Source organism: Planococcus citri, chromosome 2 (assembly GCF_950023065.1).
Source record: "Planococcus citri chromosome 2, ihPlaCitr1.1, whole genome shotgun sequence".
Classification (NCBI taxonomy): domain Eukaryota; kingdom Metazoa; phylum Arthropoda; class Insecta; order Hemiptera; family Pseudococcidae; genus Planococcus; species Planococcus citri.
The window spans coordinates 73,397,572-73,422,189 of NC_088678.1; the positions used below are offsets into that span (position 1 = coordinate 73,397,572).

General features: G+C 34.0%; 3 protein-coding genes across 3 annotated transcripts; all 3 read left to right on the plus strand.

Annotated features, from left to right (window-relative positions):
* Positions 1-1,729: 1,729 nt before the first annotated feature.
* On the plus strand, positions 1,730-3,717 carry LOC135837680 (speckle-type POZ protein-like). The gene is made up of 3 exons (XM_065353038.1): positions 1,730-2,036; positions 2,157-2,369; positions 2,452-3,717. The coding sequence occupies exons 2-3, from the start codon at positions 2,194-2,196 to the stop codon at positions 3,296-3,298; spliced, it is 1,023 nt and encodes a 340-aa protein (XP_065209110.1). The 5' UTR covers positions 1,730-2,036; positions 2,157-2,193; the 3' UTR covers positions 3,299-3,717.
* Positions 3,718-6,369: 2,652 nt separating this feature from the next.
* LOC135837681 (speckle-type POZ protein B-like) lies at positions 6,370-8,208 on the plus strand. The gene is made up of 3 exons (XM_065353039.1): positions 6,370-6,774; positions 6,921-7,128; positions 7,242-8,208. Exons 2-3 carry the CDS (start codon positions 6,935-6,937, stop codon positions 8,080-8,082), a joined length of 1,035 nt encoding a protein of 344 aa, XP_065209111.1. The 5' UTR covers positions 6,370-6,774; positions 6,921-6,934; the 3' UTR covers positions 8,083-8,208.
* A 1,442-nt stretch (positions 8,209-9,650) lies between these two features.
* LOC135837682 (speckle-type POZ protein-like) lies at positions 9,651-23,145 on the plus strand. Its single transcript, XM_065353040.1, has 3 exons — positions 9,651-9,871; positions 10,071-10,282; positions 19,850-23,145. Exons 2-3 carry the CDS (start codon positions 10,107-10,109, stop codon positions 20,730-20,732), a joined length of 1,059 nt encoding a protein of 352 aa, XP_065209112.1. The 5' UTR covers positions 9,651-9,871; positions 10,071-10,106; the 3' UTR covers positions 20,733-23,145.
* The last annotated feature ends 1,473 nt before the right edge of the window (positions 23,146-24,618 follow it).

Here is a 24,618-nt window from a genome sequence, read left to right on the forward strand (position 1 = left end):
TATTTATACCCATGCAAAAAATTGGCCAAGTTTATGAAAAATGAAAAAATTATGATTCCATTTTCGACACTTTGGACTTGTCTTCTTTGTTAATAACACTTTTCTCGACATTCTAAAAAATATTGAATCAGAATTAGGTAAAAAAATTTAGGGGTCCATATTTATACCCATGCAAAAAATCGGCTCAGTTTATGAAAAATGAAAAAAATTATGAAAATCAGTTGAAGTACAGAAAAATATGAAAGTATATTTTGAAAGTACACATTGTAAGCTACTTACTTCGCTAACTTTATTTGAAGTTGATGAATTACCGAATGAAAAACTTGTAAAATTTTCCATTGGCAAGAAAATAATGCGCAAAAAAAAACAATTGCTGATGAGAGACAGCCAAGTTTGCATGGATCCGAAATAAGTAGGTACAATGTACATGGATCATCGATACTACACTACTAGTAAGTATAATTTTTAGTACCCAGCATGACCCTAGCGCTAGTGGTTGTACACTAAACTATGGGGGTCCATATTTGTACCTGGGTCCATAATTGTACCTTCTCCTCTACTAAAAATTGCAAAAATTATTTTTTTGATTTCAAAAAATTTTCAAAAAAACATACTTACTTTTTTATGAAATTAGATGCAAAGTAGCTCGAATCTTTAAAATTAAAAACTAAAGTATCTTTATTTGTGTTTTTTTTGTAGTGATTTTTCTGAGTTATAAAATTATAATGTTTTGCTACAGTTTTTTTTTTTTTTTTACTTTTTTGGTTATAATACTTACCTAATTAATTCATCTGACCATGTTGCACAATAGGACCGTGGGACGCTATAAAAAAGTGTCATGAGATGTATTCGAAATGGGATAAAATCTCGCAAGAAATTCAATTATTTCAAAAAAAATGTGTTTTGAGCATTTTTGAAGAATTTTGGGCGCGAAATTGGGTCGTACTAGTTTCTTGGATTCCTGAAAAAGTGTCATGAGATCTATCAAAATGGGTTAAAATTTCATCTGAAGAACAGATATTTTCTAACCAAGCTTTTTTTCTTTTTTTGAAAAATGTTGAGCTCAATATTGAATTGAGTCGTGATTATCGGGGTTGTCATGTGACCTCGTATCTTAATTCGCTGGAATTTCAAATATTACGATGGAAATATTTTTAAATATTCTCAGCCCAGAATTGAGTCACAATTTTTGGGGTTTTTGAAGAAGATTCTCATGCTACTTATCGAAATGGGTTAAAATTTTGGGAGAAATTCAAACATTCCTATGAAAGCTCATTCCAACCATGATTGAATATTTTTAAAACCTAAATAAAGTACATACATTTTTTGGAGTTTATAGCGACCCTTCAAATTGATTCTCATGAAGAGAAAATCCAAGATTGTAATCTGCTACTGATAGGTACCTAGTGTACCTAACCTACCTACTTCATATCTTTAATGTGAATGTTGAAAATTGTGAAGGTCAGGAAATTGGACAGCATGGCAATTTTCATCATAATGACCTATGGTACACTACTGATTTTCTAGCAAAATTTCAGCTTATTTTAACGAAACTCGTGACATTTTTCTTTTTTTTGAAATCACAAAAATCATGACCTAGTTAATTTTTATCCGAAAATAAATGCATAAAAAAAACATTCTCGTCGAAACAGGTGTTGCCGATATCTATTATCTATGGGGAAAAAATGTACACTTGGCAGCACTGATTGTGATCGGCAGGTGTTACCTTCAGTTTGTCCGTTATTATTTCTTTCACAAGTTTGGTTTTGGTTAGATTCGAATAAAACGATTCGAAGAAGTAATTGTAAGCAGAGTGTAATTGAAATTACTTCGATTGTCGACCATCTAAGAACGCGCGCGAACATAAGAAGTCCGATTTTGGTCAGGTAATTTATATGTATTATTGCGGGTTGCGGCTATTTAGAAGCTAGTGATAATTTCACTTTTACGATCGAGTTATTTGTCGAGGAAAAATTGTCTGAATCCTAAATTGAATTGATCGTGTTCGAGGGTCGATTTGTTATTCAAGGACCAAAGTGAGTACCTATGTTGGATAAATAATCGATCATTAAATTCTACACATAAAACGTTACTTTTGTGAAACTCGTATTCGTATGGTTTCAGTTTAGCTCATTATTAGTCTGACCTGATTCTAGGGTTAATATTGTTGTTCTTCAAGCTCCTGTGTGAAGTATGTCGAATAATACCAGAAATGCGGAAAGTAAAGGATCCAGCAGTCATTCAAAAATCATTAAAAAAACTTGTTCTTACAAATGGACAATCCCCTCATATCGCATGGGCCAAAGCTATGAATCTCCGGCTTTCGCGGCTGCTGACGATGATTTCAAATGGTGTTTGAAACTTTTTAGGTAAGCATTTCAAACTTTTTCAAGTTCAATGTGTTGAGAATGCAGCATTCATCATTCATGAGATTTGTATTAATCGTTGCAGCCGTTACAGGAAATGCGACGATAAGATTGTAATTGGTTTAAGTCCTAATCGCGACAGAGATTCAGAAACGTGTCGGTGTAGCCCTGTGTCTGGAAACATGAAGATCACTTTGGAGAATAATGACAGCGAGTGGCACTGTCACGGCGAAGCTTCATTCCAGCTCAACTTGAATAAAACGGACCCATATTTTGAACTGGATATTTGCAATGCGAATGACCTGGAAATGTTTGCACTGGGACGCTCAAATAGGATATTTGTTTGGTGCCATGTAGAATACGAGTTAATGAAAAAACCCAAGCTGATCGGGTCGAGCCTTTCACGTGACCTAGATCGGATTCGCACGGATGAAGATTTCATCGATGTGACCATCTCAGTTGATGGTAAAAATTATCCGGCCCATAAACTGATTTTAGCTGCTCGCAGTTCGGTTTTCAAAGCCATGTTTAGAAACGATATGCTAGAAAGCCAGAAAAATAACGTTATAATCGACGATATCAAGCAAGAAACATTCGAAGAAATGCTACGCTACATTTACACTGGCGAGATGCGAAATTTGGACGAATGGGCCTTCGAATTACTCCCCGCTGCGGATAAATACGACCTGAAAGAACTAAAAAACGCGTGTGAAGGAATTTTACTCTCAAAATTATCAGCAGACAGTGTAGGCAAGATCTTAGTACTAGCTGATATTCATAATGCTGAAGAATTGAAGGCGAATGCTCTACGATTCATCAAAGCGACGTATTCCAATTGCGGGGATTATGAAAATACAGAGATATGGAAAATATTGACCGAATCTCGTCCTAGTTTGATGAAAGATATGCTAGCTGTAGTTTTTGAAAAGTAATTGTTGTTGAGGAGTGAAGGATACTCATTGACTGTAATTTCCACTTTGAAGACTGTATTATTGTGGCAAGTCAAATGAAACCTGGCATTTCGTTATTCGTTGTAACCTTTTTTGTTTACATTTTGTAGTGGTAAGATTTTTTTTGATAGAAGAATTATGTTCTAATGTGTAATGATCAATTATTGTTTCGTTTTCAATTTATGAAAAAAATGCTCAATGTTATTTTTCATAGGTAAGTAAAAAAAAAATCCAAGAAGTGTTGAATTTTTTTCCAAAAAGCATCCTGAAGTCTCGCTTTTTTGTTTAAAAAATAAAGAAAGTCACGCTTTTTTGGAAAAAACGCGAATTGGCGAATGTCATGTTTTTGCCAATAACTGCCGAATGGTCTGCTGTTTTTTCGTTTGAATCGTCAAAGCTTAGCTTTTTTGGAAAAAATTAAAAAAAATTCTCGCTTTTATCAACATTTTTGAAAAATCTCATCTTTTTTTCAAAAATTGCTCAAAGGTTTCTTTTTCTAAGCCGATAAGTTGAATGAAAGTTTCGCTTTTTCGACAAAAATTGCGAATGTTTACTTTTTGATGAAATTTTCGATTTTTTTAAATTTAGGTGTGTATTTTATAAATATTATAACAATATTATGCTGAAGACTTTCAATTTTTTCTCAAAAATTGTCTAAAAGTCTCGCTTTTCTGCCATAATTATTGTCAAAAAGTATCACTTTTTTGCCAAAAATTTTCAAGTAGTCATGATTTTGCTGAAGTTGTCAAAAATTGTCAAAAATTCTCGTTTTTTTAGTTAAGCTTTTTTCGAAAAATTTCTTTTTTAAATTCTCACTTTCATCAAAATTTCTGAAAAATCTCACCTTTTTTCAAAAATTGCTCAAAAATTATTTCTTTTTTTAAACCGAAAAGTTAAATAATGAAAATTTTGCTTTTTCGACAAAAATTGCGAAAAAAAAAGTGCACAAGTATTAAAAAGTCTCGCTTTCTTGTTTAAAAACTTGCGTAAAGAGATTCTTTTCGCAAAAATTACGAAAAAGTCTCATTCTTTCTCTTTAGCATATTGATTTGCTACATAAACTTGATAATGTTTACTTTTTGATGATTTTGTGACGCTGAACACAAATATGTCGTCAGATTTTTGATTGGACCCCATCCACGGCCCCCAACAATTTTTTTTGACTTTCACCTATTGGGAGAGGTTCTGGGGGCCATGGGTGAGGTCGATTTAAGAAACTATCAACTATGGCTATATTCGTGTTCAGCGATATCGAAAACATACTATGTACTTCATGTGTCACACGAATGGGTCATTCGTCATTCCATGTCAACTCAACCAAAAAAAGGCGATTTTGAAAGACATGTCTTTCGATTTCGCTCAAATTTTTTTTACAATATGTAGCCACCCAGTAAGCAAGAAAGCAGCAATCAGTTTGGTCCCAGCCCCCTCAGGGGGCGGGGGGCTTCCATTATTTGCACATTATCTCGAGGTACTCAACTTCAGCAGCCCATTCCTCCAAAACTATGATACTTTGATCAAAACTGATTTCACAGTTCGAAAGGGCATTAAATTTTGATCTTTTCAAGTATTCTGAAATTTTCAAAAGTTGAAAGTTGAACTTTCAATTTGAAAGTTCAAATTTCAAAATGGCGCTGTAAGTGGGAGCTACCATTTGAAATTTTGAAAAAATTTCCATAGATGTACATTTTGATACTTTTTCGAAATATTTAGGTTTCGAGATGGCACTCTTTGACGGAGGGGGAGCACCCCCACCCCCAATTTTGGGCGAAATTTTCGAAAGACAATCTGAGGCATGTGATACATCGAATTCTATGTTTTTGATGACGCTGAACATGAATATGACGTCAGATTTTTGATAGGACCCCATCCACGGCCCCCAGCACCTCCCCAAAGGGGGTAAAAGTTCAAAAAACCGTTTTGTTCGTGACACATGGAATAGTATGTTTTTGGTGACGCTGAACACGAACATGACGTCAGATTTTGGATTTGACCCGTCCACGGCCCACAGCACTTCCCCAAAGGGGATGACCCCCCCCCCCCAAAATGGTCACATTCGTGTGACACATGAAATAGTATGTTTTCGATATCGCTGAACACGAATATTGCCTTAGTTTTTCGAATCAACTTCACCCATTACCCCCAGAACCTCCACCAATAGGTAAAAGTCCCAAAAAATTGTTGGGGCCCGTGGATGGGATCCAATCACAAATCTGACGTCATATTCGTGTTCAGCGTCACCAAAAACATACTATTCCATGTGTCACACGAACAAAACACGTTTTTGAACTTTTACCCCCTTTGGGGTGGTGCCGGGGGCCGTGGATGAGGTCCTATCAAAAATCTGACGTCATATTCGTATTCAGTGTCACCAAAAACATACAACTTGATATATCACATGCCCCAGATTGTCTTTCAAAAATTTCACCCAAAATTGGGGGTGGGGGTGCTCCCCCTCCGTCAAAGAGTGCCATCTCGAAACCTACATATTTCGAAAAAGTATCAAAATGTACATCTATGGAAATTTTTTCAAAATTTTAAATGGTAGCTCCCACTTACAGCGCCATTTTGAAATTTGAACTTTCAAATTGAAAGTTCAACTTTCAACTTTTGAAAATTTCAGAATACTTAAAAAGATCAAAATTTAATGCCCTTTCGAACTGTGAAATCAGTTTTGATCAAAGTACCATAGTTTTGGAGGAATGGGCTGCTGAAGTTGAGTACCTCGAGATAATGTGCAAATAATGGAAGCCCCCCACCCGCCCCCTGAGGTGGCTGGGACCAAACCGATTGCGGCTTTCTTACTTACTGGGTGGCCACATATTGTAAAAAAAATTTGAGCGAAATCGAAAGACATGTCTTTCAAAATCGCCTTTTTTTGGTTGAGTTGACATGGGATGACCCAGCTTATTTTAACAAAACTCGTGACATTTTTTTTTTTTTTGAAATCTCAGAAATCATGACCTAATTTTTACCTGAATAGTGAAATGCATGAAAAACATTTTTGTCGAAACTATTAAAGAGCTTTAGTCGAAACAGGTGTTGCGCAGGTATTGCTGATCCAGTTCCAGTCCAGTTCAGTCAGGCTTCATATCATTCTATTATCTGTGGAAAAAATGTACACTTGGTAACACTGATTGTGATCCGCAGGTGTTATCAGCGCGCCGCGCCTGTCCGTTATCATATCTTTCTTCTTGGTTTTGGACGTTTTGGTTATAAAGCCTTAGTTTTGGTCTTTTGATTAGATTCAAAGAAGTAATAATTTGTAAGCTGTGTGTAATTGAAATTACTTCGATTGTCGTCCGTTTAAGAAATCCGATTTTGGTCAGGTAATTTTCATTGCGGCTATTCAGAAGGTAGTGATAATTTCACTTTTACAATTGAATTATTTGTGGAGGAAAAATTGTCTCAATCAAATTTGATCGTGTCCGAGGGTCGATTGCTATTCAAGGACCAAAGTGAGTACTTCTACCTATGTTGGTTAAATAATCGATCATTAAATTCTACTCATGTAGAACGTTACCTTTGTTAAACTCGTATGCTTTCAGTTTAGCTCATTATTATAGTCTGATCTGATTCTATGTTAATCTTGTTGTTCTTCAAGCTCGTGTGTGAAGTATGTCGAATAATACGAGAAATGCGGAAAGTAAAGGATCCAGCAGTCATTCAAAGACCGATAGAAAAACTTGTGCTTACGTCTGGACAATCCGCTCATATCGCAAGAACGATAGCATATTCGATAGCTATGAATCTCCGGCTTTCGCTGCTGCTGACGATGATTTCACTTTCAAATGGTGGTTGGAACTTTTTAGGTATGCATTTCAGCTTGCAAGCTATACACGTGCATTTACATACCTACTTTTCAAGTTCAATTTGTTGAGAATGCGGCATTCAACATTCATGAGATTTGTATTAATCGTTGCAGGAATCGCAAAGATGAGATTACAATCAGTTTAAGTCCTAATCGCGACAGAGATTTGGAAAAGTGTAGCCCTGTGTCTGGAAACTTGAAGATCACATTGATGAATAATGACGGCACGTGGTACCGTTCCGGCGAAGCTTCATTCCAGCTTAACTTAAATGAAACGGACCCATTCTTTGAACTGTACATTTGCGATGGGAATGATCTGGATGTGAATGGATTGGAATCCTCAAAAAAATTATTTGTTTGGTGCCACGTAGAATACGAGTATATGAAAAAACCCAAGCTGATCGAGTCGAGCCTTTCACATGACCTCGAACGGATTCGCACGGATGAAAATTTCAGCGATGTGACCATCTCAGTTAATGGTAAAAATTATCCGGCTCATAAACTGATTTTAGCCGCTCGCAGTTCGGTTTTCAAAGCCATGTTTACAAACGATATGCTAGAAAGCCAGAAAAATAACGTTACAATCGACGATATCAAGCAAGAAACATTCGAAGAAATGCTACGCTACATTTACACTGGGGAGATGCGAAATTTGGACGAATGGGCCTTCGAATTATTCCCTGCTGCGGATAAATACGATCTGAAAGAACTGAAAAATGCCTGTGAGGAACTTTTGCTTTCAAAAGTATCAACAGACAATGTAGGCAAGATTTTACTATTGGCAGATATGCATAATGCTGAAGAATTGAAGGCGAATGCTCTACGATTCATCAAAAAGAATTATTATAATCGCGGGAATTATAAAAATACAGAGGTATGGAAAATATTGTCCGAATCTCGTCGTAGTTTATTGATAGATATGCTAGCTGTGTTTTTTGAGAAGACTGAATTGTAGCAATAGTCGAATGAAAATTAAACTTGTTCATAAAACTTGGCATTTCGTTATTCGTCGTAACTTTTTTTTGTTTAAATTTTGTAGTGGTAGGACTTTTTTTGATACATAGAAGAATTAATATGTTCTAATTTGTATTGATCAATTTTTTTCGGTGTCAATTTATGGAATACATGCTCAATATTATTTTTAATAAGTAAAAAAAAAAATCAAAAAAGTTTTGAATTTTTTTCCATAAAGCAGGCATCCAATAAGTACATAAGTAACTGCCGAATGGTCTGTTGTTTGTTAGTTTAAATCATCAAAGTTTAGCTATTTTTGGAAAAAATTGAAAAGAATTCTCACTTTCATCAAAATTTCTGAAAAATCTCACTTTTTTTTTCAAAACTTGCTTTATGTTTAGCATAGATTTGCAAAAAAACTGATTTTTCGACAAAAATACGAAAAAAAATAATTTTTTGCCAATACTTAATTTCTAAAAATGTTAACTTTTTGATGAAATTTTCGATTTTTTTTTAATTTTTATAATTTTCCAGAAGTCATGCTTATTGCCAAAGTTGTCAAAGCTTTGCTTTTTGTTAAAAATTGTCGAAAAATCAAGTGTTGCAGAGTTATTCAAACGTGACTTAGCGACCTGACCTGTCGAAATGTGTTGAAATTTCGCGAGTAATTCGATTATTTTGACGAAAATGTTTTTTGAGCATTCTTAAAGAATTTTCAGCTCAAACTTGAGTAATGATTATTAGGATTTCAAATGGGTTAAAATTTTGCCTGAAAAAAATGGCTTGACGAATATTTTTTTAAAAGCATTTTTGATGAATTTTCAGTACAAAATTTGATCATGATTTTTTTTTATTTTTGGAAACGTGTCGTGCAATCTGTCAAAATAAGTCAAAATTTTACGTAAAATTCCAGTTAGTATTTCGACGAACATTTTTTTTGACCATTTTTGAAGAATTATCAGTCCAAAATAAATTAGTCTATGATTTTCTAAATTTTTGAATAATGTTTCATGCAACTTTTCAAGATTGTTTTAAATTTTGACAGATCGTGAAAACATATTTTCATCGATACTTTTTCGAGCTTTTTTGGAGAATTTTTAGCCCAAAATTGAGTAATGATTGTTTTCGAAAAATTCTATCCTTAAATTTGGCTAATTTTCGGATCTCCCAATCTGAGCAAATGATGTGAAAGTCAGCTTGCCCCCAATTTTTTCGAGGTTCGACTAAAAATTTTGCTAAAATGACTGGACTATTTTCAAAATGGGTTAAAATTTTTGACAGATTATGAAAACTTTTCATCAGTAGGTAATTTTCGACCTTTTTCGAAGAATTTTTAGCCCAAAGAGGAATAAAAAATTTCAGGAAATTTGGTTTCGAAAAGAATACGAGTAGGCTAAAGAAGTCTAAAAATAAATCGTATAGATGATATACTTTTAGATTGTATATTTATTCAGGTAACATTGCCAACAGTGCCCACCACACCACCGCACTTCCTTCTGTTGCCATCACGAGACACTTAGTCGAAATGCCCGCGCTCAGCCACGTGTAGTCTTTAAGGTCAGCGTTTTGCAATTTTGCATTCGCATCTCAATCGCATCTTTATTTACTTCTACATCTTGCATTATTACGTATTGATTGATTGCGCTCATATGTATTTACGTATCTCCCAAGTTTAGTTGGATTTGTTGAAGTGTGGTATTGAAGTTGATTTGGTTGGTTGTTCACCTATATTCAATAAGCTCACTGTACTGTTAAGCCGAGTTTTCGAAGCTCCAGATTTTTACTAAAGGGTGAGTACCTCGTCTATACCTTTATCTACGTTAGATAAAAATGATAACTTGAATGCGTTTTGCGTTACCTACTTCTGTAAAACTCATAATTGTTTTTCAAGTAACCTACACTCCTACAGCCTACCTACAGCTAACCATTAGTCTGCCGATCTGATTCTGTGTTCATCTTGAATTTACATACCTATTTGTAATTTCACAGTTCTTCAAACTTGTGTGGAATTTAAGCTCGTGAAGAATGGCAGCAGTTAAAGGACTCGGTTGTGCGTCGAATCTCAACGTGAAAAATTGTACCTATACATGGACAATCGACAACTATTCGGTTCTTTCCGCAACACGAGAAAACTTTCGATCTCCCCCTTTTTCAGCTGCTGGTGATGATTTCAAGTGGTGTTTGGAGCATAAAATCTCATGGTATGAATATTTTAATGTTGTACTTACTAACCTATGTACCTACTTTTTGAGTATTCATTGGTTGAGGAAGTCAGGCTGTGTATTTTTTTTTCTTCGTAAACTTCTCGAATAAAAGGTACCGCTTTTTTTGCCTTTCGAGGTACAAATTTTCAAGAGCTTTTGCCCCCTCCTGCCAAAATATGAACTCTTGGCAGTTGGCATAAAAAACATTATTTTTAGTTTCCTCAAAATACGTTTCAGCCCTCGCTTTGCTCGGACCTATACTATTCCCTCCCCCACCCATCAACTTCCTGAAAAAAACACGTTTTTTCAAGGCCTCTGATCGAAATTAAATTGTAAAAAAAATTTACCCCTATTACTTCCCTCGAGCTAATTTTTTTCTTGTTTTATAATATTTAAAAATTCACGTTTGGGTTACGAAAATCCAAAATGAAAAATGAAAATTTTGAGTAGTCGGCAAATTTTCAGTCGAATTTCTCCCTCTCCCTCTCTCAAAAATCTCTTATCATAATTTTCAACGATTTTTATCCCCTTCCCTTGTTTGTTCATTTTTAAAAAATGATGGATTTTGAGACAATTGCCCCCCCCCCCCCATCAATTATCACCAACTTTCATTGCGCCGAATAAATTTTTTTCTCCCAAGTTCCTACTGAATCCTCGAATCCAATTTCCCAAATTAATTTCCCCTGAACGAATTTCTCCCAAAAATAAGAAAAAAGTGAGAATTTCTTGCAATTTTCAAATTTTTGCAAACAAAAAGAAAGTAAACTTTGACAAGAAAAAAACTCATCTTGTTTTTTTTTGGCAAAAAAATGGTTAAAAATTAGAATTCTTATCAAGTTTGACAAAAATCTGTTTTTTTTTTTTTTAGCAATTCTGACTAAAATGGGTCTTTTTTTACAATTTATACAAAACAGTAGGATTTTTTGCAATTTGGACCAAAAAAATGAGATTTTGTAAAGGTAATAGATATAATTAAGCACCCCTGAGGATGACTGACTTACCCCGGCTATGGATAATATACCTCTACGTAATAAGACGAGAACGCGATGTACTTGAATACTATTTATTCGTACGTTACGACAATCAAATATAACATTATAATCAGTGCCTACTTCGGCTAATTACTTACAGTTAACACAGATTAATTATACACGGTAAAGTTAGACACAGTACACATAAAATAAACACATTAAAATAAGGTAAACGTATACACTAATGCGACACCACGACGCACCTATTAAAAGAACACACTAATTAGAATAAAATATACACTGACCACGTCCAACTACTAGTTCAACACGTAATAACGGCCGCAGCGCCGATCTCCAGTCGCGTTGTCCAGAGATCGACGCTTTCCAGTGTTACCACCGCTGGGTGGCACTGTCCCTAATATTCCTTAACAGGAGTGCCATATATCCCTCTCACAATTTATTTGTTTACATACCTTCAGTTTTTTTTTGTCTTATGGCGAATGAAAATTTTTTTGCCAAAAGAGTAAAGTCGACTTTCTATGCAAATTTTGACTATGAAGAAAGGGCTTTTAACCCTTAAAGACCCAAGCAAATCCTGAGATGTTATGAAAAAATGCTTTCAATTTCCTGAATAAGATCATCACAAGTATCACTTTTACTCACAGTTCACCCCCCCCCCACCCCTTGAAGCCACCTTGATAATGATAGACTTATTTACTTATTTGATTATAGTCCAAAATCGAAGAAGCAAGAAACTTGATTGGGTCAATCTTGGAACTGAATGATGTAATGAATGAGTGAAAGCATGATTCCAAAGAACACCTCACCCCTTTTTGGGGGGCAAACATTACAGAATACAGAATACAGAATATTTATATTTTCAGTTTCTTTTATAAACATTTTAAAGATGATAAAAGTAGGTATAAAAAAGAGGGACCCATGCTTCATTTTTGGATGAACATATTGATGGATGAGCTTTCACAAAATGAAATCAAGAAAGGTGTGTGCAGGGTGGACCAGAGCATTTTTTTACAAATTTGATAAACTTGTTTCAGAAAAAAAACGAAAAAACAGAGCATGAATACGCAGAGTAAATAATACAGAAATATTCTGAAATTGGCCTGAAATGACAGTAACAAAAATTGAAAGGAACACAAATGCTCTTAACGTGGTCCTTCGGGTGTTGCGTTTTTTAATCTTAGTATAACCAATGGGCTCAAGGCGCATCTGAAACCAAAATTATTTTTGTTCGTTTTCGTGTTCAAGTGCAGTAAATTGAAAATGTAATCAATCAAATCGCTAGTATATTGTGTAATTAATAAGATGAAATATTTTAAAGCATTTAAATAACTGTATATTAAGAATTTTTAGCTCTTTTTTGTAAGTGTTGAATTTTGAGATATCCGTTCGGTTTTAAAGGGATTTCTCCACAAAAACTGAATGAAATTGGATGATTTTTGGATATGTTGTTCATGAAAGTGCCCTTGAGGCTGCTACGTTGCCCTTTTTTTCAAATTTGGATTTTAAGTTGCCCATTTTTTCAAATTTGGAATGAAAATTCCAAATTTAAAAAAAAGGGCAACATAGCAGCCTCAAGGGCACTTTCATGAACAACATATCCAAAAATCATCCAATTTCATTCAGTTTTCGCGGAGAAATGTCTTTAAAACAGTCATTCTGGACACCTTCCAAAATAACTAAACAAATGTACTTATTATAATGTTTTTATCATTTTAAAATATTTTATTATATTAAACAAACTAATATTAATCGTTCTGCGCAAAAAGTTTTTACTTTAGCACTTTTGAACACGAAAAAAAAAAGATTGAAATTCTCTGCCTTGATAAGTGAAACGCAACCCTCAAGGACCGAAGGACCACGTTAATGGGGCATATGTTCAGAAAATGTACAATCCACCTGTCAAATCTGTTTATCACACCATGGATATTCTTTCTCGATATTTGTCACCAAATAGTTACTTCCCACAAAGATTAGAAGTTGGATTGCTTGTCCGCAGAAATATCGAAATTGGTTTATCTGCCACTGTGAAAAGCTTTACACAGTTAAATTGCAGCACTCTCTGGCATTTCATAATGTTCAAGCATTCATGAAGAGGTCACTATCCCTCCTCAATCATAGATAATGTAGGTAGTGTTCTACATCATGAAAATTGCACAAGCAGAAGCCATTGTTTACAATCACCAGCAAGTGCTGCAATTTGACTATGTACCTAAAGCTTTTCACAGCAATAGATAAACCTATTTCGATATTTCTACTGACGATAAGTGACAAACAATCCAACTGCTAACCTTTACAGGTTGTTACTATTGGTTGACAAATATCGAGAAAGAATATAGACTTCAGCAGAAATTTCTCAAAATTGTCATAAGTTCAGAGTTGTGGCTGAACAGCAGTTGAAAGCTTTTTGCTGAAACTCAAATCCCCTGAATCCAGTAGTCATAAGCTAGATGCAATTTCATGATTCAGATCATGATTGTAAACAACGGCTTCTGCTCGTGCAATTTTTATGATGTAAGTAGAACACTACATTATCTATAATTGAGGAGGGATAGTGACCTCTTCATGAATGCTTGAACATTATGAAATGCCAGAGAGTGCTGCAATTTGACTGTGTAAAGCTTTTCACAGTGGCAGATAAACCTATTTCAATATTTCTGCAGACAAGCAATCCAACTGCTAACCTTTGCGGGAAGTAACTATTTGGTGACAAATATCGAGAAAGAATATCCATGGTGTGATAAGGGTAAGGGCACCAATTATGGACCAGTCTGCAATATGGACCAGCACCCATTCTCGTTGGTAATTAGCGCAATCTGTCAGGAAAAAATGTATTCTGATGTATTTTTCATCAAAAAAAACGAATGAGACAAAAATTACAACTGTAAAGTCAAAACTCGCGGAGAAATTTACAAAAAACTGTTTTGAGACACTGAAAAATTTTTTTAGTGTGTTTTTCAACTTTTATTATAATATATCCCGGGAAAAAATGGGACAGATCTAATTGTATCTGATCATATCTAATGTGATCAAATTAGATCTAAAAATTGATCAACATAGATCAGATTTGATAAAATTATATCTGAATGTTGATCATCTTAGATATAAATTTGTCCCATTAGATCTGGTCATATATATTAAGATCCAATTGGATCTAAAAAGCTTTAATCGTATTTCTTACAAACATATCTATTCAGATCAGATTTGATCAAATTATATCTGAATTGATCTCATTATATCTGGTCAGATCTATGAAGATCCAGTCAGATCTAAAATGTTTGAATAGTATTTCTTACAAACATATCTATTGCATCTAAAAATGGATTTCTAAACATTATAGGTGGTGATTTCAACATAAACACACTATCAAATAGTCATGCTGCAACAATATTTCGAGATATATGCTCTTGCTATAAAATGAACTTACTATGCAACAAACCTACCAGATCCAAAACATGTTTAGACAATTTTTTGAGTAATATTGATGCCCCTTTTAGAATAGAAGTATGTAAGACACATATTTCAGATCATGAGGGAGTAATGTTCATGCTCAATATCACTGAACAGGAACAAGAAGTAAATTATGTAAAACCTCAGCAACGAATAATAAATGACACCACCAAGGGAACTTTTCTCAGCTTACTTGAGGGTGAGAATTGGAGTAACTGCTGGACTGAAACAGATACCATTAATACAGCTTTTCATAGTTTCCTAAACGTGTTTTTATTGCACTATGATGTGTCATTCCCATTTGGCATCGTGAAAGGGAAACATAAAAGTACTACAAAATTCCCCCTACCCACCCAAATTGAAATCAAAACTGTTAAGCAAAATTTAATGGACCTTCACAGCATGAAGAAGACTTTTGACTCCCCATACCTAAAAGAAAAATATAAAATAACTAAACAAAAATATAAAACTTTAATTGAAAATGCAAAAAAAACTGCAAATGATAGAAAACTCCAAAACACCAAAAACTTGAACAAAACGTCCTGGGAGCTTATCAAAACAAAAAAAAAAGATAACTGTATAGATTATATTATGGACCAAAACCGCATGGTAACCAATCCACTGGAAATTGCCTCTGCTTTAAACAAATTCTTTTGTAATTTACCAAAGGTAGAAAACTTGAAGGAAGATGAAAATCCCTTGGATAATCTAAACCCACCCAATATTTCTACATTCTTCATTGCACCAACAAACTCAGTTGAGGTCATGAATGTAATTAACTCACTCAAAAATTCCTATTCAAAAGACTACCATGGACTTGATACCTATATATTGAAAATATCAGCGCCATATATTGCTGAACCATTAGCCAGCCTATTCAACATGTCTGTTCAGGAAGGAGCCTTCCCAGATATCCTAAAGGTCAATATCGTGACACCTGTGTTCAAAAAGGGCGATAGAAGTGCCATGAATAACTACAGACCCATCTCCATAACATCAGTGTTTTCCAAAGTTCTAGAAAGCTTATTCTATAAACGTATATCAAAATTTTTCAGTGATAATAATTTGTTACACAGCTCCCAATATGGATTTTGCAAAAACAAAAACACAACAAGTGCCATTTATCAACTTATTCACAACATCTTGGAAAATCTCCACAACAAAAATGACATTATAGGGCTATTTTGCGATCTTTCAAAAGCATTTGATATGATTAATCATAAAATATTGCGAGGTAAACTAGAAAAATATGGTATTAGAGGGGTGGCTTTGGACTGGATCACATCCTTTCTCAAAAATAGAACTCAAATTGTTAAGACAGAAGATATAAATGGAGAATACCATTTCTCTGAACAATATCCAGTTGAGCAAGGAGTTCCACAGGGGTCAATATTAGGACCTCTGTTCTTTATTTATTATGTCAATGACCTTCCAAAAAATGTAAGGAGTAACTTGATCCTATTTGCAGATGACACCACAGCACTAATTCCTATGAATATAGGTGTCTCAGTGCAGCAGGTTGTGGATGACTTGGTAGTATGGTTCAGAATAAATAAAATGAAATTAAATCTTGAGAAAACAAACCTAATTTATTTTGGTCACAGCACACAAAATTTCAATTTGGCACTGTCTATCAATAGAGTTGAATGTCTAAAATTTCTGGGAGTATATATCAACTCCAGTCTAACTTGGACTGATCACATAGACTATCTAGCTGGAAAATTATCATCAATAAATTATCTTCTTTGGCAATTAAAAGGTGTCACCAATGTGCAAACTTTAAAAATGGCATATTATGGATTGTTCCAATCTAATATGGCATATGGCTTGGTGTTTTGGGGCGCTAATATCAGTCTTATGCAGAGAATTTTTGTAATACAAAAACGGGCAATTAGAATCATCTATCGAATGCAAGTCACAGAATCATGCAAAAACATCTTTCTTTCAAATGAAATTTTAACCTTACCCTGCTTATACATACTTCTGATAGCCCAAATTGTGAAGAAGGGCGTAGTAAAATTACATACCCCTCAACATAGTCATTATACTAGAAATAGCCAACAACTACATAGCACACAATTCAGGACTAAATTTTACCAAGTTAGTATCGACTTCATGGCTGCAAAAATTTATAACAAAATTCCAAATGAAATCAAAGTTATCACTTGCACAAAATTATTTTCTAAAACTCTGAAAAAATGGCTGCTAAAAAAAGCATTCTATTCAATAGATGAGTATATGGACGCTGTTACATAACTGAGTGCATCTGAAACTGAACTTTCAGTGACTTCTTGTATTTTTGATTTATCGTCTTCAATAGTGATGATCATTTATACAGCATCATTGTTTCTTTTAGATTTCTGTTTTGTGATCGATAATTTTGTGATGTTGTAAATAATTCTAAAATTATTTTCAATGTATTTCTATTGCAATTATGTTTTCTGTTTTTTCTTTGTTCTGTTTTTTTTTTATTATTCTATTGCTTTATCGAAGACATTTATGTAAATATGTATCTGTGCTATTCCCACACCTCTATAATGCTGTACATGGTGCATTCTTTAAATTTTCATATTATTTCATTCTATTATTCATTTTTTTATACATTGTTAGTAAATAAGTCGACTTTGTAAATGCAGCTATGCTGCCTATTGCAAAAAATAAAGTTGATTTGATTTGACTTCTATATGTAAATGAATAAAACTGAACATTGACCAATAACATGGTTAGATCTAACTAGATATAGAAAATGTCTCTATCTAGCTAGATAGATCTAACTGGATATAATTAGATCAAATTATATATAGTTAGATCTATCTAGATAGGGACATTTTCTATATCTAGTTAGATCTAACCATTTTATATATAATTAGATCTAATCCATTTTTTCCTGGGATATGTGGTGTAATTTTCTAAATGTCATTGATGTTTATAATATCAAAAAAGGATGTAGTTTCTGCTGGAGTGATCAGTTTTTGCTAAAAATGAGGTTATGTACAGAAATTTTTGGTGCAAAGTTTTTTTTTATAGGGTGCGCTAATATGGACCACCTGTGATATTGAATTTTTTACTCATTTTTTACAGCCGCTGAAAAGATGAATGCTTGAAATACTTTTTTTTGTTCATTTCTACTAATAAATATGATGTTTTGAAACGTAAAAATATGTTTATTTTGAAATTATTCTTTAGGTGGTCCATATTAGGCATCCAAAATTTTGAACTGTCATTTTGACACTCGTCATTCAACAATTTGAAAAAAATATTCAAAATTAACCTGAACTGCTTAGAATAATTTTTTTTGCATGACTGTACCATAATGGTACATATGAAATTGGAAGAGCTGATGAGTTGTTGAGTTGTAGTTGTAACGTAAGTATGTATAATTGATAAAAATAAATAACAACCGAAAATAATAACAAATGTTTTTGGTAACTAGAATGAGCAGCCACATATTTCTTAGAGGGAGCTGCTACATAACTCCCCCTCCAGCGGAGAAGCTGCGATTTCGAAAACCAATGAGGCAGAATGAGTTGATTTTGAATTGGTTGTAGTCGATGACTGATGTTGAAAGTTGATTCTGAAGAAAAAATGCTGATTCAGGACAATTGAGGTTGCATCTATGAGAATGTCTGACCAGATTGTGAATTGAGAACTACTGGAGACTGATAGTTGAATCGTTGATATTTGCATTGAGATTGTTGGTTGATTTGTCCGATGAGGCGATTGAATTTTCACAAAGCGTATGGGGCTCACTACTTCACGTTGTTTCGGATTCTTGCTCCCAGGCTGATCATTTTGTGGATTGAAATTGAAATTATTCTGGCCGAAGTGGCGTCAGTGATTTCGCTGTCGTCAGTGATTTTGTCGTCATCGTTGTCGTTGTTGAGAGTGATTGAAATTAAGTTTACTTACGGATGATTTTGTTTGTGATATGCGTTACTGGATTAGGAATGGCGTATTCCATCGCTGTGTTGAGTAGGCGTTTGAACGTCGGGGTCACCAATTTGTACCATAATGGTACATATGAAATTGGAAGAGCTGATGAGTCGTTGAGTTGTAACGTATGTATATTTGATAAAAATAAATAACAACCGAAAATAATAAACATTTTTGGTAACTAGCATGAGCAGCCACATATTTCTTAGAGGGAGCTGCTACAATGACCTTTTGAAAAATGTGAAAGTATGTTTATTTTGAAATTTTATAGGTGGTCCATATTAGGCATCCAAAATTTTGAACTGTCATTTTGACACTCATCACTCAACAATAAAAAAAAACATATACTTAAAGTTGACCTTCACCCCTGGAGTTTTGTACAGTGTTAGTGGAAAGATGGAACTTCATTTTAAGCCTTTGTGGAGGTTTCTACCTCCTATAGTTTTCAAGTGGCAATCCTCCAAAAAAAAGTGGTCCATATTTGGTGCCTCTACCCTTAAACAGATTTGACGGGTGGATTGTACATTTTCTGAACATATGCCCCATTAAGAGCATTTGTGTTCCTTTCAATTTTTGTTACTGTCATTTCAGGCCAATTTCAGAATATTTCTGTATTATTTACTCTGCGTATTCATATGCTCTGTTTTTTTGGTTGTTTTTTTTTCTGAAACAAGTTTATCAAATTTGTAAAAAAAACGCTCTGGTTTACCCTGCACTCACATTTCTTGATTTCATTTTGTGAAAGCTCATCCATCAATATGTTCATCCAAAAATGGAGCATGGGTCCCTGTATTTTATACCTACTGTTATCAATGTTTGTCCCCCAAAAAGGGGTGAGGTGTTCTTTGGAATTATGCTTTCACTCATTCATTACATCTAGTGAAACTAAATCATTCAGTTCCAAGATTGATCCAATCGGGTTTTTTGCTTCTTCGATTTTTTTGGATGATAATCAAAGAAATAAGTCTATCATTATCAAGGTGACTTCAAGGGGCTGGGGGGTGACGGGTGAACTGTGAGTAAAAGTGATACTTGTGATGATGATCTTATTCAGGAAATTGAAAGCATTTTTTCATAACATCTCAGGATTTGCTTGGGTCTTTAAGGGTTAGTTTATTGAAGTTAATTTATCATATTCGGCAATCAATATGAAATTCATGAAATGTGAAATGTACATATTTCTTCATTTTAGGACGCAGAATGAAGATCATGTTTCTTTTGTCTTGCTTCCTGTTTCTGACGATGATTTTAAAAAGTACAGTCCTGTAACTGGAAATTTGAAAGCTTCAGTGATTTATACAATGAAAGGCATCAGTGATCGTCTAACTAAAGAAGGTTCCTTCAAGATTATCTATAATGGATCCCCTCGACGTTTTGAACTGCTTTTTTGTACACTTGCTAAATGTAAGGATATTCTGGCAAGAGATGATAAATTACATGTTGTTTACCACCTGAAGTACTTGAAAACGAACGATATTTGTTCTGATAATTCTACTTTTTCGGACTCGGATCTGTTTAAAACTATCCAGTGCAGCCTTTCACGTGACCTCGAACAGATTCTTAACGACGATGATGACTTCAGCGATATGACTATTTCAGTTAAAGATAAAAATTACCTCGTTCATAAAGCGATCTTAGCTGCTCGCAGTTCGGTTTTCAGAGCCATGTTCAAAAGCAATATGCAAGAAAGCCAAAATAATCACATTACCATTACAGATATCGAGCGAGAAACCTTTGAGGAAATGTTGTACTACATTTACACCGGAAAGGCACAAAATTTAAACGAATCGGCCTTCGAGTTATTACCGGTGGCTGATAAATACGATCTCAAAGGATTGAGAATCATGTGCGAAAAAGTTTTGTACAAGAAATTAGCCCCAGACAACGCACTCAAGATTCTAATATTGGCAGATATGCATCGTGCCAAAGAGTTGAAGACGCTCGCCATCCGATACATTAAGCGAAATGCTACCAATGGCGATGACTTCAAAAGCGATGAAATTTTGGAGGTTTTGAAAACGTCTCATCCCGGGTTGATGTGCGATATGCTGGCTGAATTTTTGAATAAGGAGTAATGGATTACATATTATATAATAATTATAAGTAGGTAGGTAAGTACAATCTACGATTTTTACGTCTTGTATTCTGAATCGGCAGTGGTGTTGGGAATGTAAAATTTTGGTCATGGATTTAAAAAACGCTGAAGTTACAAATGATTTGATCACTTTTCGTGTTTGAGTACTTATTGAAAATGTTGAATGTTTTTTGTGAAAAAATGGAAGAATGGACATTTTCATGATTATAAATGGGTGACAAAAAAGAATCGGTTATATCGATATGTAGGTACGTAATGTGTGATTTTCATTTTGAAGATTCTCGTCAGAAAAAAAAAATTCAAACAGATGAAATGTTTTTGGAGCGTTGAATTTTAAGTAACGAGACCGACTCATTTTTCTCAACCTCTTCCTGTTTCCCTTCGTGAGCGATATTCAGTTCTAAAAAATGTGATAAATTTCATGCTTCGTAATGATTTTGTGTTTATTAAATTTTGTCCAAAATTTCTGCAATTTTTTATGCATGTATTTTATCGATTCAATCATATGTACTCGTATTTTGTTTGTATGTATATTCTCTCGAATTTAATGTATGATACAAATATTTATACTAAAGTACTTAATAATATAGATAGCTTTTTATTCTACCTTTTTCCAGGAATTTTGTTTCTAAAGTTACATATAAGCTACAAATGTGCCATTTTACTTCAGTAATTATACGTTTATGTGGAAAAATTCTTGTCAACATTTCATACAGCATCTGATGTTTCGTCACGTCTTTCTTTGAGCATCACGAAATGAATTAAATTGTTTTCAGTTTTTGACAACGAGACCTTGCAAATGGTGTATTTTTTGTAAAATTTTTGACCCGCATACAGGATGACTAAAAAATTTGCGAAGCACATTTCTTCCTTTTTATTCCAACATGAAGGTTATGTTCGCTTGAGAAGAATTTGTCAACTTCCTGTCATTTGATAGAAATTCTCAATTCTGAGCAAAATCGTTGAAAATTTTCTCTTTTTACACAAAAATTATCCAATATGATCGTGTTTTGACAGAAATTACTAAAAGTATTCAAAAAGTGCTTCTTTTGGCTAAAATCGTAAAAATCTTGCTTTTTGCCCGAAATTGTCAAAAATGTTTATTTTTTCAAAAGTTTACAAAAAGTCTTGTGTTTTTTGCCAGAAATTACTATTGGGCGCTATTGGCCCTCAAGACTGATTTTTGGACAAATTTTGTACAAAAATTGTAGGGTATGCAGGCGTTTGCAAGTCGGCAACATTCGTAGATGACCTTGCAACCTATCAAAAGGGGTAAAATTTTGAAATGTTTTTATGAACAATTTCAGCTCAAAATTTGGTCATGATTTTTTTTGCATCTTTCAAAAATGAGTCAAATTTTGCGGGAATTTTTCTAATATTTCGATGTGTCATTTTTTTGAACATTTTTGATGAATTTTCAGCACAAAATTTGAGAGGAGTAGGATTGCCCTCACCGCTTAGGTGATCATTCGCGTAATTTTCCCCTTACAAGAAGCTTCTGCATATGTTTCTATAATAGAGTCTGCGCTTTATTCCATATACTGTAAGTAGGGTAACGTGATAAATTCTTCTAAACTTATACGTGCGCTCATAGGATCCCTAAATAACTGGAAGGATCCCCCTAACTATCGTATGATAATACGATCAGATCATTCGTTCCCGCCGAATGATCTATTCTTTTGATGAATATTTTCTAAGCACAAAGTTGCTTTGGCGAGCCACAAACTTTACTTGGTCTTGTAACTCCGCGGTAACTTGTTCCTCCTCAAAATGATGTGTGTTAGCTATATCGACACAATGAATGTGTGAGAACAAATGGGGTTCTCCCCTGCTTGTCCTTTTTTATGTTTTACCCACCTTCAGCGTGGTAATTAGTGTTTCTCTGAACGTTTTAATTAATTATTATTAAATACAGTTCTTTTGAATACACTTCAATTTTCTGGACATCGAAAGTATTTCTCGTCTATACATCGAGCCTATAGATAGATGTTCCTACCTATGCACCTATAGTTTTGGTTAGTGCTTCAGAAGAGGTAGGAAAAATGCATAGTGTCCAAGTAAGTCTAAGGTAATTAATTATAGATAAATCATAATTAATTGAGATGCATAAAATTAGTAATTATACACCTAGCATCAGTGGCTGTATAGGAGATACTTATTTTATCTCAGACGAAAGACATAGTTTCACCATGTTTTAGTTAGATTAGGGTAGCAAAAGTAGCACGTAATCACTTGGGCTAAAACTCAAGTGGTTACATGTAGATTAAACTTTACTCGATACGAGTGTGCACTCGTATTGAATTACATAATAATACCTAGTTTTAATTACCCTTTATTATTTTGTATGTATCTCGATCGGTATATCATTCAATAAACATATCGATTAGCATGAATATATGATTGTTTTTATTTGGTGAAGAACTGGACAATGTGCTTATAGTGAGTAGGTTATTGCCGAAGTTTCCTATCTGAGCTAGTCAGGGATGACGAGTAAATATTCACTGCCTAGGGAATATTTCTTAGCTAACTTCAGGGATAGATCATGCTGATATCTACTACCTCACCGGATAATACCTAAAGCTACTATAACAAAGGACATATTTTTTTTTCAATCTTTCAAAAATGGGTGAAATTTTTCAATATTTCGATGAAAATTTGTTTGGGCATTTTTTGATGAATTTTCTGCCCAAAATTTGGACATATTTTTTTTCAATCTTTCAAAAATTGGTGAAATTTTGCGGGAAATTTTTTAATATTTTGATGAAAATTTATTTGAGCATTTTTTGATGAATTTTCAGCCCAAAATTTGGACATATTTTTTTTCAATCTTTCAAAAAATGGTGAAATTTTGCGGGAAATTTTTATATATTATCATTTCGACGAAAACTTTTTTGAGCATTTTATTAAAATAAATTTTAAACGTGACATTGGGTCTTGGTTTTTTGAATTTCTGAAAAACTGTCGTACATGATCATTGATCAATTAAAATGGGTTAAAATTTTGCGATAAATGTGTAAATATCACTAGGCAACGGCATATTTGTTTTCGGGTTGAAAATGGGCTTAATCGATAGTTTGGACCCTAAAACAAAAAACAGAGTGAGGTTTTTCAATTTGAGTTGTTTTTGTAGTCAGGAGAGAATATCAAAGTTGCGAAAATGGCCGTTTTTGCCCTATTTCACGAGTTTGTGGAGACATCAGTATCATGTTTCAAAAAAAACCAAGGTCATATTCGGATTCTACGCACTTTTTTATGAAAACATCTTTACCAGATTTTTGATTTTCGAACATTGAAGCGTATCCGGAAGATTTTTGTTTGAAACATATTTTAAAACTCGGAGCGCGCAACGCTGGCGTTACTCCACGACGTAATCGTGGCGCGGAACCGTGTTCGCGCGGGTGAGGCTCTCCTGCATTAAAAATCTCGTGTTACAAACGAATATCTTCCGTATGCGCTTGAATGTTCGAAAATCAAAAATCCGGTAAAGATGTTTACTTAAAAAAGTGAGTAGAATCCGAGTATGACCTTGTTTTTTTTTTAAACTGAATACTGATGCCGACACAAACTCGCGAAATAGGGCAAAAACGGTCATTTTTGCAACTTTGATCATCTCTCCTGACCACAAAAACAACTCAAATTGAAAAATCCCACTCTGTTTTTTGTTTTAGGGTCTAAACTATCGATTAAGCCCATTTTCAACCCGAAAACAAAAAAAAGGTCAAAAATTGTTGCCTAGTGTATTTCAACGAAAATTTTTTTTGAGTATTTTTAAAGAATTTTAATTATGGGTCATGGTTTTTGAAAGAAAATGTTTCATGCAAATTTTCAAAATAGGTTAAAATTTTGATATAGATCTTCAATACTTT

Bases quoted from the DNA above. Each gene is read 5' to 3' on its own strand.
- LOC135837682 (XM_065353040.1), top strand. From the start codon at position 10,107: ATGGCAGCAGTTAAAGGACTCGGTTGTGCGTCGAATCTCAACGTGAAA. The intron at 10,283-19,849 runs GTATGAATATTT...TCTTCATTTTAG, and splicing joins TTGGAGCATAAAATCTCATG to GACGCAGAATGAAGATCATG.
- LOC135837681 (XM_065353039.1), top strand. From the start codon at position 6,935: ATGTCGAATAATACGAGAAATGCGGAAAGTAAAGGATCCAGCAGTCAT. The intron at 7,129-7,241 runs GTATGCATTTCA...TAATCGTTGCAG, and splicing joins TGGTGGTTGGAACTTTTTAG to GAATCGCAAAGATGAGATTA.
- LOC135837680 (XM_065353038.1), top strand. From the start codon at position 2,194: ATGTCGAATAATACCAGAAATGCGGAAAGTAAAGGATCCAGCAGTCAT. The intron at 2,370-2,451 runs GTAAGCATTTCA...TAATCGTTGCAG, and splicing joins TGGTGTTTGAAACTTTTTAG to CCGTTACAGGAAATGCGACG.